This window comes from Rhinopithecus bieti, unplaced genomic scaffold (assembly GCF_001698545.2).
Source record: "Rhinopithecus bieti isolate Rb0 unplaced genomic scaffold, ASM169854v2 scaffold_3878, whole genome shotgun sequence".
Lineage (NCBI taxonomy): Eukaryota > Metazoa > Chordata > Mammalia > Primates > Cercopithecidae > Rhinopithecus > Rhinopithecus bieti.
In genome coordinates this window covers 7,537,570-7,552,181 of record NW_016805059.1, presented here as the reverse complement: position 1 = coordinate 7,552,181, position 14,612 = coordinate 7,537,570, and the positions used below count along the sequence as shown (strand labels likewise).

The 14,612-nt window shown below is 34.6% G+C and overlaps 1 protein-coding gene across 1 annotated transcript in view; it reads right to left on the bottom strand.

Annotated features, from left to right (window-relative positions):
* The window catches only part of LRBA (LPS responsive beige-like anchor protein), a 621,489-nt gene that overhangs the window by 416,932 nt on the left and 189,945 nt on the right, over positions 1-14,612 (bottom strand). The window contains exon 31 of the mRNA XM_017871033.1: positions 1,722-1,855. Coding sequence (XP_017726522.1) covers positions 1,722-1,855 — 134 coding nt within the window. The remainder of the gene's footprint in view (positions 1-1,721; positions 1,856-14,612) is intronic.

The window sequence follows — 14,612 nt, the reverse complement described above, 5'->3', positions numbered from 1 at the left end:
GAGGCATCAGAGTATAATGGAACAATAAAAATGAAAAATTTGCTAGAGTTTCAGGCCCATTTTCCTTTGTAATTCTCACTGGGCCAGGGGAAACCAGCGAGGGAGAGAATGAGAGGGTATTTGAGAATTCTCTGTACTTCAAACTCAATTTTCCTGTAAACTTAAAACTGATCTTAAAAAGTCTATTAATTTTTGAAAAAAATTATAAAATTAAAAGCAAGACAGACAAAACTCTGATACAATTGCAGCTTTTGGTTTCAAAGTAGAAAAAAATTTCTAATTACTATTTTTCCTAAGAATATAAATAATACAAGACTATTAATTAAATTTTAGAAATACCACCTAAAGTAAATTTCGAAAATCAAAACTGTCAGTAGCCCAACTTCATGGAGAGCCAAATGACTTCATAATACACTTTCTTGCTTTCACCATGTAAAGAAGGTAGATAAGCCACTTGGTTGTAATTATATGGTACGTAAAGAATTGCATATAATTTTCTTTTACTTAACGTACTGAACATTTTCTCTTATCACTAAGTACTATAAAATTAGTAAAAAATTAAACAGGTTTAAAACTTTTGATAAAATATATTTTTGTTAACACAAGTACAATAACAAATAAAAAGAGAGAGAAGACAAAAGAAATAAACATAGTATTTGTTTCTAGGATATATGATTAGATGGTACACATCAAGGAAAAAAAGTTCCCAGCTACTGGACAGTAGCAACATCAAGTTTGGAAAAAACTCTCCAAGATACGCTAATTTGCCAAATAAAGTAGAACAGCAGAACAGAAGGCAAACCCTGGCCTGAGATATCCCAAAAGAAGTAACAGCATTATTTCTGTTCTCAATATAATCCACCAGGCCATTCCTTCAAAATTTCTTTATTTTTCATCAATCTCAACCTAGAATCATAAGATGAATGTTTTGGTGGGTACAATATCTTGTTATTAACCTTAAGAAACATCAAAATATCCAGAAGAAAACCACTGATACCCCTTTGTTATACTTGGTCATTTTAATACTGCACATTCCTCAAGTTTACCCCGTATCACCACAAAGCTTCCCATCATCGTATAGAATCTTGCATCCATCCATATATATGCTTTTATACATGGAAATAATTCTGTATCCATATATATGCTTTTATACATGGAAAGAATGTAGAAGGAGAGATGGACAAAAATAAAATTGCTATAGGAGGAACTGAACCAGTATGACCATTGTTAGAATGATGCTACACTTCAGAGCAGCATTCCTTTCCAAGCCTCTAATTCAAAAAAATGCCAAAAAAAAAAAAAACAAAGCATTGAATACTATATAAATATTTGACAACCAGTAACCATATTAAAAGATTATATGTCAACAAGACTTTCTAATTTAGGCCACTATCGATATACATCTTCTTAAGTGCAGGGAAAGAAAACAAAGGAAAATAGTATTTTTATGAATCTATGATTCATCCATGCACTCATCTACCCAACTAGCAGCATCTCATCTACCACACAATATTAGGTTTGAGTGGAGAAAATACTAAAATCCTCGACTTAAGTTCTTTTAATTTTACTCAAATTTATTCAGAAAAGTAGTAAACAATCAACAGGATAAAAGCACAATGGTTTCTAATGTGCCCTCAAATTTTAAGTTAATCAAAAATCCTAAGCTTTGCTAAAATGAGATCTAAAAACATTTTTGTTGAAATCACTGATAACTAGCTCACCTGGTGATTCTCCTCCCACATCTGAGGCTTGGACTGAATCCACTGAGGAAACCACACTGACAGCATTGGTAGGTACACTTGTAGTAAAGGTGGAAGGTGAGACTGCTGATTTTTTTGCTGCAACAATGACACTTCTGTAATAAAGAAAGTAAACATATTGAAAGATACAAATTGATCTCTTGAATTAATTACATGAATTTCAAAACAGAAACTAGATAGCTAACTTATTTTTCTAATTTTTCTTTCTTATTACAATTTGATGTACAATTTAGACTTTTCACCCAACATGAAATCTCTTCAATACTGTCCATTTTTATCTGCATTTCACTATGAAAATATAACAATCCATTTTAACATTTAAACTTATATTTACCACATAGTATTTTTAAAATTTAGGATTATCTTTAATTATCTAACAAATAAAATATAACCAAAAGTATTAAGGCAGAAAATTCAACGTTTCCACAAGAATTGTAAAGCACTGCTAATCTGAAATAATAAAACCTTAGAACTCTCATAAGCTTAAAAAAAAGTAGATATAAGCAATTTGCTAACATGTATACAACCCAGTTTTTCATTTTTAAACCCCAAAGACTGTATCTTTTGATAATATATAAAAAAGTAGGCCGGGCGCGGCGGCTCAAGCCTGTAATCCCAGCACTTTGGGAGGCCGAGACGGGCGGATCACGAGGTCAGGAGATCGAGACCATCCTGGCTAACAAGGTGAAACCCCATCTCTACTAAAAAAATACAAAAAACTAGCCGGGCGAGGTGGCGGGCGCCTGTAGTCCCAGCTACTTGGGAGGCTGAGGCAGGAGAATGGCGTGAACCCAGGAGGCGGAGCTTGCAGTGAGCTGAGATCTGGCCACTGCACTCCAGCCTGGGCAACACAGCGAGACTCCGTCTCAAAAAAAAAAAAAAAGTAATGCATAGGAATAAAAACTATATGCAAAAATATCAAATAATCAAAGTTCTTTATCTTGTACCTTACTCAAAGGCAGGTATTTATGATATACCAATTTCAATTAAAATGTAATACTTTATACCAAACAGTAACTAAAAGACCTTGTTAGTCATAACTTAAAAGGCATTTTTAATTGAAGTTGGCTCTATAAACATGCAAAAACTCAGTTAATGAGGTAAAGAGGACAGCTGATATATAATGCATTCCCACAGCAGTGCTTACTTTTAATTACCTGGTGTTAACCATAAGCCTGAAGTCTTCAACATTCAATTTATTTAATCACATCTTTTGTTGACAGTACTATAACTGCAAGCTTCAAGTATTCCCTTAATAGCTTTAAAGTATTCAGCTTCTAAACAAAGTAACTTAGGTACTTGATCCCAATACATGCATTCAAAAGTGAAAATTATGTAATTCCAATATTTTAATAATACATTTTGTAGTTATTTTAAAACACACACACAAAGCAAAATAGGTTTCGTTTTACTTCAGTGCCTATCATGTGAGGGCAAAGACTGTTGCCAATTAAATCAAGTTCTCTTGTGCTAGGCATGGCTTATTCAATGTACTTGAGGGTAGCTGGTGTCACATCATTATAAGGGTGACTGCCAATGTTAACTATATACTAAAAAATAGAAGCAACAGCCACCTGAGCCCCCAATCCAAAATCGTGTGCTTAAATCATGGCAGCTTATATCAGATGAAGATTATTGACTTAAGGGGGAGTAGATATGATGTGTGTGTGTGTGTGCATGCGTGCATGAATGTGTGTGTGTACGTGTGTGTTAGTGGTCACACACTAACCTTCAAAAACAATACGAAATGTAATTTGTAGTATTTCCTACTGGAAGGAGAAATTTAAAACCCACTGCTTAAGAAAATCACTGACTTCCAGCAATGTTTGTGCAGAGGAGGGAGGAAAAATATGAAGAATTTACTTTCACATTTGTTCACAAAAGAAAGAACCAGCAAGATCTAGTTTATTCATACGATAAGTAGGAACTGAATGGAGCAACAGAAAAGAACACTTAGAAAAGTGCAATTGCTTTTTCTATAATCAAAATGTAAGATATATACCTATCTATGCTATGACTCAACACTTTGATTTCTAGGAATTTCCTCAAGAAAGCTTATGTCCACAAAATATGTATACAATAATGTTCATATAGGCTTTATTTACAATAGGCAAAAGCCGGAAATAGCCCAAATGTCCTTTATGCAGATATAGAAAATTTTAAATGGTACTATGCTTCTGGAATGGAATATTATTCAGCAATAAAAGTTAACAAACTACTGATGAATGAAATGAAAAGGTAACAAACAACATGGATGAATCTCAAAAGCATTATGTTGAATGAAGCCTTATACTAAGGAGTATATACTTTATGTTGTTTTTTTTTTTTTTTTAACATGCATGTCTAGAACAGGCAAAACTAATGTATGGTATACAAAGTCAGAATTAATAATTGCCTCTGGGGGCTATATAGGAACCAGAATTGGCTGGGACAGAGAACTTTCAAGACCAGTGATATCATGATGGGGACTTGGGGTTACACAAATGTGTAAATTTGTCAAAACTCATCAAACGGTACACTTAAGACTTGTGTCTTTCATTGTATGTAAATTTTAGATTAAAAAAAGGTATTGATCTCCAGTTAGAAAGTTGCATGCTAGCTGAAATATTTAATCACATTTATTTAATCACATCTTTTGTTGACAGTACTCTAACTGCAAGCTTCAAGTATTCCCTTAACAGCTTTAAAGTATTCAGTGTCTAAACAAAGTAACTTAGATACTTGATCCCAACACAAGCATTCAAAAGTGAAAATTATGTAATTCCAATATTTTAATAATACATTTTGTAGTTTTTTTTAAAACACACACACAAAGCAAAATAGGTTTCGTTTTAAGAGTGAAGTGAACTGATATCTTCAATTTTGAAGTACATTACAAAAATAAGATTGATTGATGAATACATGGTGAAGCAAACAGAGTTAAAAGCTAATTGTTGAATCTCAGTGATGGGTCTACAGGTGTTCACTGTACAACTCTTTCAACTTTTCTGTTTGCCTGAATATTTTCATAATAAAACACTGGAAAACTGGTAACAGAACAGAATTTACTACAGCTGTTCCAAACATGCACAATCCCTATTTATTCAAGAGGACATGGCTAATTAAACTCAACAAACAAACTCAAATTCATTTCTAATCCTTCATCCTCTTGCTGTTAATGTCTCAGTCACAAATAAGGTCTTATTCTTTTATTCAGTTCAGGAAATATTTATTGTCCAAGATCTTTCACCTATTGTCAGGAATGACAGATCAGAAGTATGGCTTTCTACATGAATCTATATTTTGCATGTTCCTCACACACTTCTTCAACACGCTCTTACGGTTGCTAAGTGTGTTGTGTCATTTCACAACTCCAACCCTTTGTATATACGCCTCCTCTGCCAAGATGTCTTCTTCTTAATCCTGCTTGCTTGTTAGGTAATATAAAATTATAAATTCTAATAGCAGCTAAGATAAATGAAGCACTGACAATATGCCAAGAATTATTATTCAATTTTCAAAACAATCCTAAGGTACGTATTAATTCAATTTTTAGAAATTTTAAATCTAAACCTCAGAAAGGTAAAGTAATAACCAAAGTAAACAGTAGAACTACCATGCAAATCTAGGTTTATCTAACACCAGAGCCTCGAATTTGAACCGTTTCCCCATGTTGACCTTTCTTAAAACTTTTGAGATATAATTCACATACCATTTAATTCACTAAAAATATACAATTAAGAGATTTTTAGTAGGCTCACAAAGTTGTACAATTATCACTACAATCATTAACATTTAAACATAATTTTAGAATCATCTATAAGCAACAGTAATAAAGATCTCTAGCATATAAATTTATATACTATCATAAAATCACAAAATATATCTGCTCATAAATTTTAAAAGCTGCATTCTTTCACGTAGCTACATAGTTAGTTCATAATAGAGAAATAAAATTCATCAATTTCCAAATTAACTGATTGATTCAAACCAATTCCAAGGAATTAACACAATACTGCTTCAGCTTAAGGCTACACAGAAACAAAGAAAAATGAAAGTTACAATAATCCCATTAAAAGGACATGAAGCAGTAGGTAGATTTTGAAATATTTTCATTGTCTTTACCAATCATTGTCATTATTATTATAAAGTTTCAGTGTAAAAGACTAAAATCTTCAACAGAGGAGATCTTTATCGTGTTTATCTTGTTAAATATAAGTATAAATCTAAATTAGTAAAGCATGTTCTACAGTTTACAAAAATAATCTAGAATTTTCAACTTACCAATAGTTAAGATTTATCATGCAAAAACTAAGCATTTATCTTTTTATACGATGCATTGGAAAACACAGAGAAAATGCAACATGCATTTGACAAAACTGAGACTTTACATGACAGGCAATGTGCTAGGGATATTTCTGGCACCTTTCTCAGGCTACAGCTCAAGTTTCTATTTAAGAAACAAATTGAAATCTTTTTTAATGTTTAAGAACAATTATTGGAATTTTTTATATCTACATCAATTTTAGCAGAAAGTGCTTCAAACTTTTTAGCATAAGGAATTTGAAAGACAGACAACCAATTATGCAAGCTAGTTTCCCAAATTGTCAATTATAAACCAAATACTAAAGAGATAAAAATTGTTATCATTTTTTTCTTTACGAACTCACTATGAATACTTAATATTTGTGGGGCACCGTGCTTAAGAACATACACAAATTACCATATTTATATTTATGACAACCTTTGAGGTTAGTAGTATATATTATTATGCTAATTTTACAAATGAGAAAGAAGTAATTTTCCTAAAGTCCCACACAGAACAAATGAAAATACTGTTGCTGGATTTTTTCTTTCCCCCGAACAAGGGATACTCATTTCAAAGTTTCTTTTAATTTACTGGCAATAGGCAAATAGTAACAATGCCTTCCAGATCAATAAAGTTGAGAAGTTCCATTTCAGTATTATATCAGTTTCAAATATCACAAACCCTCACACAAATGCTATTTTATTTAACATACAAATAGTTCACTAAAGGAAAAAAGAGCATTTCAGCCTACCACTTTAGTCCCTAAGGATCCAGTTGAAAAGCCAGACCAGTCCTTGAACTTTATCAAGATAAATTCCTGGCATTCACTAATCATCAGAGAGGATCTTCAAATTAGATAAGAGCAAGAATTTTGGCATGGGAATGAACACAAACACCTTTGTGTTCACAAAGGCCCATAACCTGGCAGCCTTTCAGCAAGGTTTTATTCATGTAGCTGTTACTCTAAACTTTCCAGCTATTCCTTGGAAGTTGATAATACTTAAGATATGAGGAGAGTTGTGATTTCTGACATAGCATTCCTGAGATAAATACATGATCAGAGGGATGCTTTGAAATTCCCAAAGATATTCCACTAGCCCACGGCAGCATGAAAGTTTTTAAAAAGGTGCCTCTAACCAAGAAAAAAAGGGAGGGTAAAAAACAGAGCAGTTTCCTTGCCATCAGAGACTGTTAAATGAATACCAGACATGTCAAATTCTACAGAACATCCTGGAAATTGCTACCATCAAAATTATCTGTTGTTTTCTACTTCAATAAACCCCTTAAAATGTATTATGCCTAAGCATGATTTCCTAAATATGTTCATGATCTACTCACTGAAGACATCAGTAAGGCACAAATTTAATTTCTACGATATTTAAAAAAGAAATAAATGCTAAAATATATAAAATTTGGATCATTAGTAAACAATGTAACTATATTAATAACACATATTAAATTTAAAAGTATAGCCTCACATATTTTTGAGTACTCAATCTAACACGAACAAATCTAAACAAATTGTAAAAATTGAGAATGGACAGGGCACAGTGGCTCACGCCTGGAATCCCAATGCTTTGGGAGGGCAATGCAGCCAGATCGCTTGAAGCCAGGAGTTCAGGACCAGCCTGGGCAACACAGCAACACCTCATCTCTAAAAAAAAAATTTTAAATAGCTGGACATGTTGGTCGCAGCTACTCAGGGGACTGAGGAAGAACGATCCCTTGATTCCACGAGTTTGAGGCTACAGTGAGCTATGACTGCCACTGCACTCCAGCCTGGGGGGCAGAGCAAGACACTGTCTCAAAAATAAAATAAATAAATAAAAATTGAGGACAGGCGCAGTGATTCATGCCTGTAATCCCAACACTTTGGATCACTTGAGGCCAAGAGTTTGAGACCAGTCTGGCCAACATGGCAAAACCCCATCTCTACTAAAAATACAAAAACTAGCTGGGCATGGTGGCACACACTGGTAATCACAGCTACTCTGGAGGCTGAGGCACAAGAATTGCTTAAACCTAGGAGGCGAGGTTGCAGTAAGCCAAGATCACACCACTGCACTTCAACCTGGGTGACAAAGTGAGACCACCTCAAAAAAAAGAATAGCAAATTCCAAATTATACCAGACACAGCTTTTTCCATTTAAAAATACATGTCTTCAGTATCATTCTAGACAGTGCTCTTTTACTCTTTAATGACTGCATAATATTTACTATGTTTTCAAAAATAATACATGTAACCAATCATTTATAGATTGGCAGCTATAAAAACCAACTTTCCACTATTATAAAACAATTTTGCTATAAAATGCAGCAAGGTAAATCATTCAAAAGAGACAGGTCGTTTAGTGTCACCATTTAATAGTAATAAGGCCATAAGCTATTACTTAACTCCTCTGTGACTGAGTTTCTACATCTTTAAAGTAGGAATAAAGATAGTTATCTATCTATTCTAAATGCATTTAGGGTAGAACTTCACAGACTAAAATAGGCAATTCCACCTGCAGAAAGCATTTTATACTTGGTTATTACTTCTGTATGAACTTCCAGAGTGGAAGTTTATATATTTTAATTTTTAATTAACATGCCAATTTACCTTCAATAAACTGTAGCAATATGCACTCTCAACAGTTTAAAAAAAAAAAAAAAAAAAAGTTTCCTCATATCCTCATAAATAACAGCTGTAATTTTTTTAAAACCTCTGCTAATTTAATTGAGGGAAATTATATCACTCATTTCTTTTTAATCTCATGAGTACATAATAGGTGTATATATTTATGGGGTACATTTAATATTTTGATACAGGCATGCAATCATAATCATATCAGAGTAAATGGGGTATCCATCACCTCAAGCAGTTATTTCTTTGTGCTACAAACATTCCAATTATACTCTTTTAGTTATTTTTTAACTGAATAGTAAATCATTGTTGACTGTAATCACTCTGTTGTACTAAAAAAAAATAGATATTATTGATTCTATCTAACTATATTTTTGCACCCATTAACGATGTCGACTTCCCTCCTAGTCTACAGTACCCTTTCTAGCCTTTGGTAACTCTCATTCTACCCTCTATTTCCAGGAGTTCAACTGTTTTAATTTTCAGCTCCCAAAAATGAATGAGAATATGTGAAGTTTGTCTTTCTGTGCCTGGCTTATTTCACTTAATATAATGATGTTCTCTACTTCCATTCATGTTGCAAATGACAAGACCTCATTATTTTTTATGACTTAATAGTATTCCATTCTGTATATATACACCACATTTTCTTTATCCATTCATCTGTTCGTAGACACTTAGTTGCTTCCAAATCATGGCTATTTTGAATGGTGCTGCAATAAACATGGGAGTGCAGATGTCTCTTCAATAAACGGAGTTCCTTGCTTTGGGGTATATACCTAACAGTGAAATTGCTGAAACACATATTAGTTCTATTTTTAGTTGTCTCGGGAACCTCCAAACTGTTTCCCATAGTGGTCATAGTAATTCACACTCTCACCAACAGTATATGAAGGTTCCCTTATCTCCACATCCTTGCCAACATTTGTTACTGCTTATCTTTTGGATATAAGCGATTTTAACTGGAGTGAGATGATATCTCATTGCTTTGATTTGCATTTCTCTGATCAATGATGTTGAGCACCTTGTCATAAAATCGTTTGGCATTTGTATGTCTTTGAGAAATGTCTATTGAGATCTTTAGCCTAACAGTTATCACTTTAAAGTTATCATTTATCATTTTAATTAAATTTTTAAAGTTATCATTTAAAATTTATCAAATTTTAAAGTTATCATTTAAACATTAAATGATAAATTATTTAATTTAAAATTTAGTAATATTTTTAAATTATTATTAATACATTTCTTCCTATAGAGTTAGTTGAGTCCCTTATATATTCTGGTTATTAAAACCCTTGTCAGTTAACCAGAATATATAAGGTTATTATATAATCCACAGTCTGTGGGTTGTCTCTTCAATTTGTGGATTGTTTTCTCTGCTATGCATAAGTTCTGTAGCTTGATGTGATCTCATCTGTCCATGTTTGCTTTCACTGCCTGTGCTTTTGGGGTATTACTCAAGAAATCTCCCCAGATTAACGTCCTGGAGAGTTTTTCCAATGATTTCTTTCAGTAGCTTCATAGTTTCAGGTCATAGATTTAAGTCTTTAATCCATTTTGAACTGATTTTTGTATACAGCAAGAGATAAAGGTATTCATTCTTCTGCATATGGACATACAGTTTACTCAGTACCACTGAGAAGACTGTCCTTTTCCCATTGCATGTTCTTGGCACCTTTGTCAAAAATTAGTTCACTTGTAGAAGAGATGTGTGGATTTATTTGAGTTCTCTATTCTGTTCCATTGGTCTATGTATCTGTTTTTATGACAGTATCATGCTGTTTTGGTTATCACGGCTCTGTAGCATAATTTGAAGTTTTGTTCTCTTTGCTCAAGATGGCTTTGGCTATTCTGAGTCTCTGTGGTTCCATATAGTTTCTAGTAATTTTTTTTTATTTCTGTGAAGAATGTCATTGGTATTTTGATATAGATTGCATTGAATCTGTAGATTGCTTTGGGTAGCATGAACATTTTAACACTATTAATTATTCCAATCCATGAACATGAAATATCTTTCATTTTGGGGGTCCTTTTTAGTTTCTTGCATCAATGTTTTATAGCTGTCATTGAGGGATCTTTCACTTCTTTGGCTGTTTATTCCTAGGTATTTTACTTATAGCTATTGTAAATTGGATTGCTTTCTTGATCTCTTTTTCAGATTGCTCACTGTTAGCATATAGAAATGATACTGATTTTTGTATGCTAATTTTGTCATGCAACTGTACTGAATTTATCAGTTATAATACTTTTTTACGGACTCTTTAAGTTTTTCTAAATATAAGATCATATCATCTGCAAACAACTGACCTCTTCATTTCCAATTTAAATGCCCTTTCTTTCTCTTGTCTGATTGCTTTACCTAGGACCTCCAGTACTGTGTTGAATAAGAGTAATGAAAGTGGGCATCCTTGTTTCATTCCAGATCTTAGAGAAAAGGCTTTCAGTTTTTCTCTGTTCCAAATGATACTAGCTGTGGATCTGTTGTTTATGGCTTTTTATTGTGTTGAGGTATGTTCCCTCTGTATGCAGTTTTTTGAGGGTTTTCATCATGAAGAAATAGTGAATTTTATCAAATGTTTTTCAGCAGCAATTGAAATGATCATATGGCTTTTGTCTTCCATCCTATTGATATGATGTATCACACTGATCAATTTGTGTATGTTCAGACATTCTTGCATCCCCAGAATAAATTCCACTCATTATGCATCAATTTTTAAAAAGTTTTTTTAAGACAGGGTCTTACTCTGTCACCCAGGCTGGGGTGCAGTGGCATGAAAACAACTCACTGTAGTGTCAAACTCATTGGGCTCCAGTGATCCTCCCACCTCAGCCTCCTGAGTAGCTGAGACTACAGGCACACATCACCATGCCCAGCTAATCTTTTTATTTTAAAATCTCACCATGTTGCCCGGGCTAGTCTCAAATTCCTGGACTCAAGCAATCTTCCCACCTCAGACCCACAAAATGCTGGAATTACAGGTGTGAGCCACTGCATCCAGACAAAAGAAAAAAAGAAATTCATAAAATGAAAATCTCAGAGGTTATGAAAATAAGTCAAAATATATCAAAAATTATACACACAAACACTTAGAAATAGTACATGGTACCATCTGCAGTTAAAAGAAATGTAAACAATGTAAATGTCAATTATTACAGCATAACTGTATAAAATTAACATTAATCCATACTATACTACTATAATAACTTCATAGCTACTTCCTGCCACAATTGCATTGAACTCCACTATTGTGAGCATCACTTAAAATGCTGTGTGATGCTAGTCATCTCAGAGAACACAGTTAATCTCTTTTCTTTTGGGGGGACGGGGTGAGTTTTGTTCTTGTTGGCCAGGCTGGAGTGCAATGGCGCGATTTTGGCTCACTGCAACCTCCACCTCCCAGGTTCAAGCGATTCTCCTGCCTCAGCCTCCCAAATACCTGGGATTACAGGCACCCGCCACCATACCTGGATAATCTTTTTGTATTTTTAGTACAGATGGGGTTTCACCATGTTGGCTGGGCTAGTCTCGAACTGCTGACCCTCAAATGATCCACGCGCCTCAGCCTCCCAAAGTACTGGGAAGTTCACCTCTCCAGTAAACTGTGTATCACAGTAAAAGTGATCTCTCCCACTTCTCATATATTTTTCATCATGTTTAGTGCAATACTATAAACCTTTAATAACATAATGGGACTCATACAAAGTGCCACTGGCAATACTGGACATGCTCCCAAGGAGCAGGGAAAAGTCATGACATTATAAGAAAAAGTTGAATTGCTTGATATGTACTGTAGATTGAGGTCTGCAGCTGTGGTTGCCTGCCATTTCCAAAGAAATTAATCAAGCATAAGGACCACTGTAGCAAAAGAAAAGGAAGTTGGCAAAGTTGTTACTGCAGTGACACCAGGAGGCGGGGAAAAAAAAATGCATTTTTTGTGAAATATCTTTATCTTGCACTGAAAATGCAGCTTTTATGTGGATGCAGGATTTCTATAAGAAAGGCATACCTATAGACTCTAACATGATTTGAGAAAAACTGAAGTCATTATATGTCAACTTAAAGAAGAATCTAAAGCTAAATTTAATGCCAGCGAGGATGATCAAGATAACAGGAGAAGCAGCTTCTGCCAACCAAGAGGCAGCAGCTGAGTTCCTAGACATCATTAAGAAAAACATTGAGGAGAAAGGATCAGCCTGATCAGGTTTTTAATGCAGACAAAAGTAACCTATTTGGGGTAGGTGGGGGAAGCCACAAAGGATACTTATTAGCAAGGAAGAGAAGTGAGCACTAGGATTTATGGCAGGAAGAGATAGGCTAACTCTACTGTTTTGTGCAAATGCAGTTGGGTTTATGATCACGATTGCCCTTATCTATTAATATAAAGCTGCTAACCCCTGAGCCATGAAAGGAAAACACAAACACCAGCTGCAACTATGTTGGTTATACAAGAAGGCCTGGCCAACGAGAACCCTTTTTCTGGATTGGTTCCATTGAAACTTTGTCCCTAAAGTCAGGAAGTACCTTATCACCTTATCAGTAAGAGATTAACTTTTAAAGTTCTTTTGCTATTGGACAATGCCGCTGACCACCCAGAACTTCATAAGTTCAACACTGAGGGTGTTGAAGTGGTCTAACTGCCCTCAAACACAACTTCTCTAATTCCACCTCTAGAACAGGAGGTCACAAGGACCTTTATGGTTCATTACACATGGTATTATTAGGAAACAACTGTCAACACTATGGAAGAGAACCCAACAGAACATCATAAAAGTCTAGAAGGATTATACCACTGAAGATCATTGTTACAGAAAAAGCTGTGGAAACCATCAAGTTTGAAACAATAAATTCCTCCTAGAGAAGACTGTGTCTAGGTGTTGTGCATGACTTCACAGGATTTCTGACAGAACTAATGAAGGAAATCATGAGAGATCATAGATATGACAAAAAGGTGAGGGATGAAGGGTTTCAAGATATGAATCTTGGAGAAATTGAAGAACTAACAGATACCACAACAACAGAGGGATCAACAGAGGGAAAACAACTTGATGGAAACAAGAATATCCAAACCACTATCAGATGAGAAAGACAGAGAAGAAGCAGTACCAGAAAATGAACTGACATTAGACAATCTGGCAGAAGGATTCTAATGATTCAAGACTGCTTTTAACTTCTTTTATGACATGGACCCTTCTATGACACAGGCACTGAAACTAAAGCAAATGGTGAAAGAAGGGTTTGTACCACATAGAAACATGTTTAGACAAATAAAAAAGCAAAAAGGTCAGAAAGAAATTACAATGCATTTCTGTAAATTTACACCAAGTGTGTCTGCCTCTCCTGCTTTCCCTTTCACTTTCTCCACCTCTGCTACCTCAACTGCCTCTGAGATACTAAAATCAACCTCTTCTCTTCCTCCTCCTCAGCATACTCAACATGAAGACAAGAAAGATGAAGATCTTTATGATGATTTGCTTCCCCTGATGAACAGTAACATATTTCTTATGATTTTTTTCTTTTCAGACAGAGTTTCGCTCTTGTTGCCCAGGCGAGAGTGCAATGGTGTGATCTCAGCTCATTGCAACCTCCGCCCCTCCCAGGTTCAAGCGATTCTCCTACCTCAGCCTCCGGAGTAGCCTGGATTACAGGCACATGCCACCATGCCCAGTTAATTTTTGTATTTTTAGTAGAGACTGGGTTTCACCATGTTGGTCAGGCTGGTCTCGAACTCCTGACCTCAGGTGATCCACCCACCTCAGCCTCCCAAAATGCTGGGATTACAGATGTAAGCCACCGTACCTGGCCTTTCTTATGATTTTCTTAATAACATGTTCTTTTTTTCTAGCTTACTTTACTGTAAGAGTCCAGTATATAATACATATAATAATCAAAATATGTGTGAATCAACTGTTTATGTTATCAGTAAAGTTTCTGATCAACATA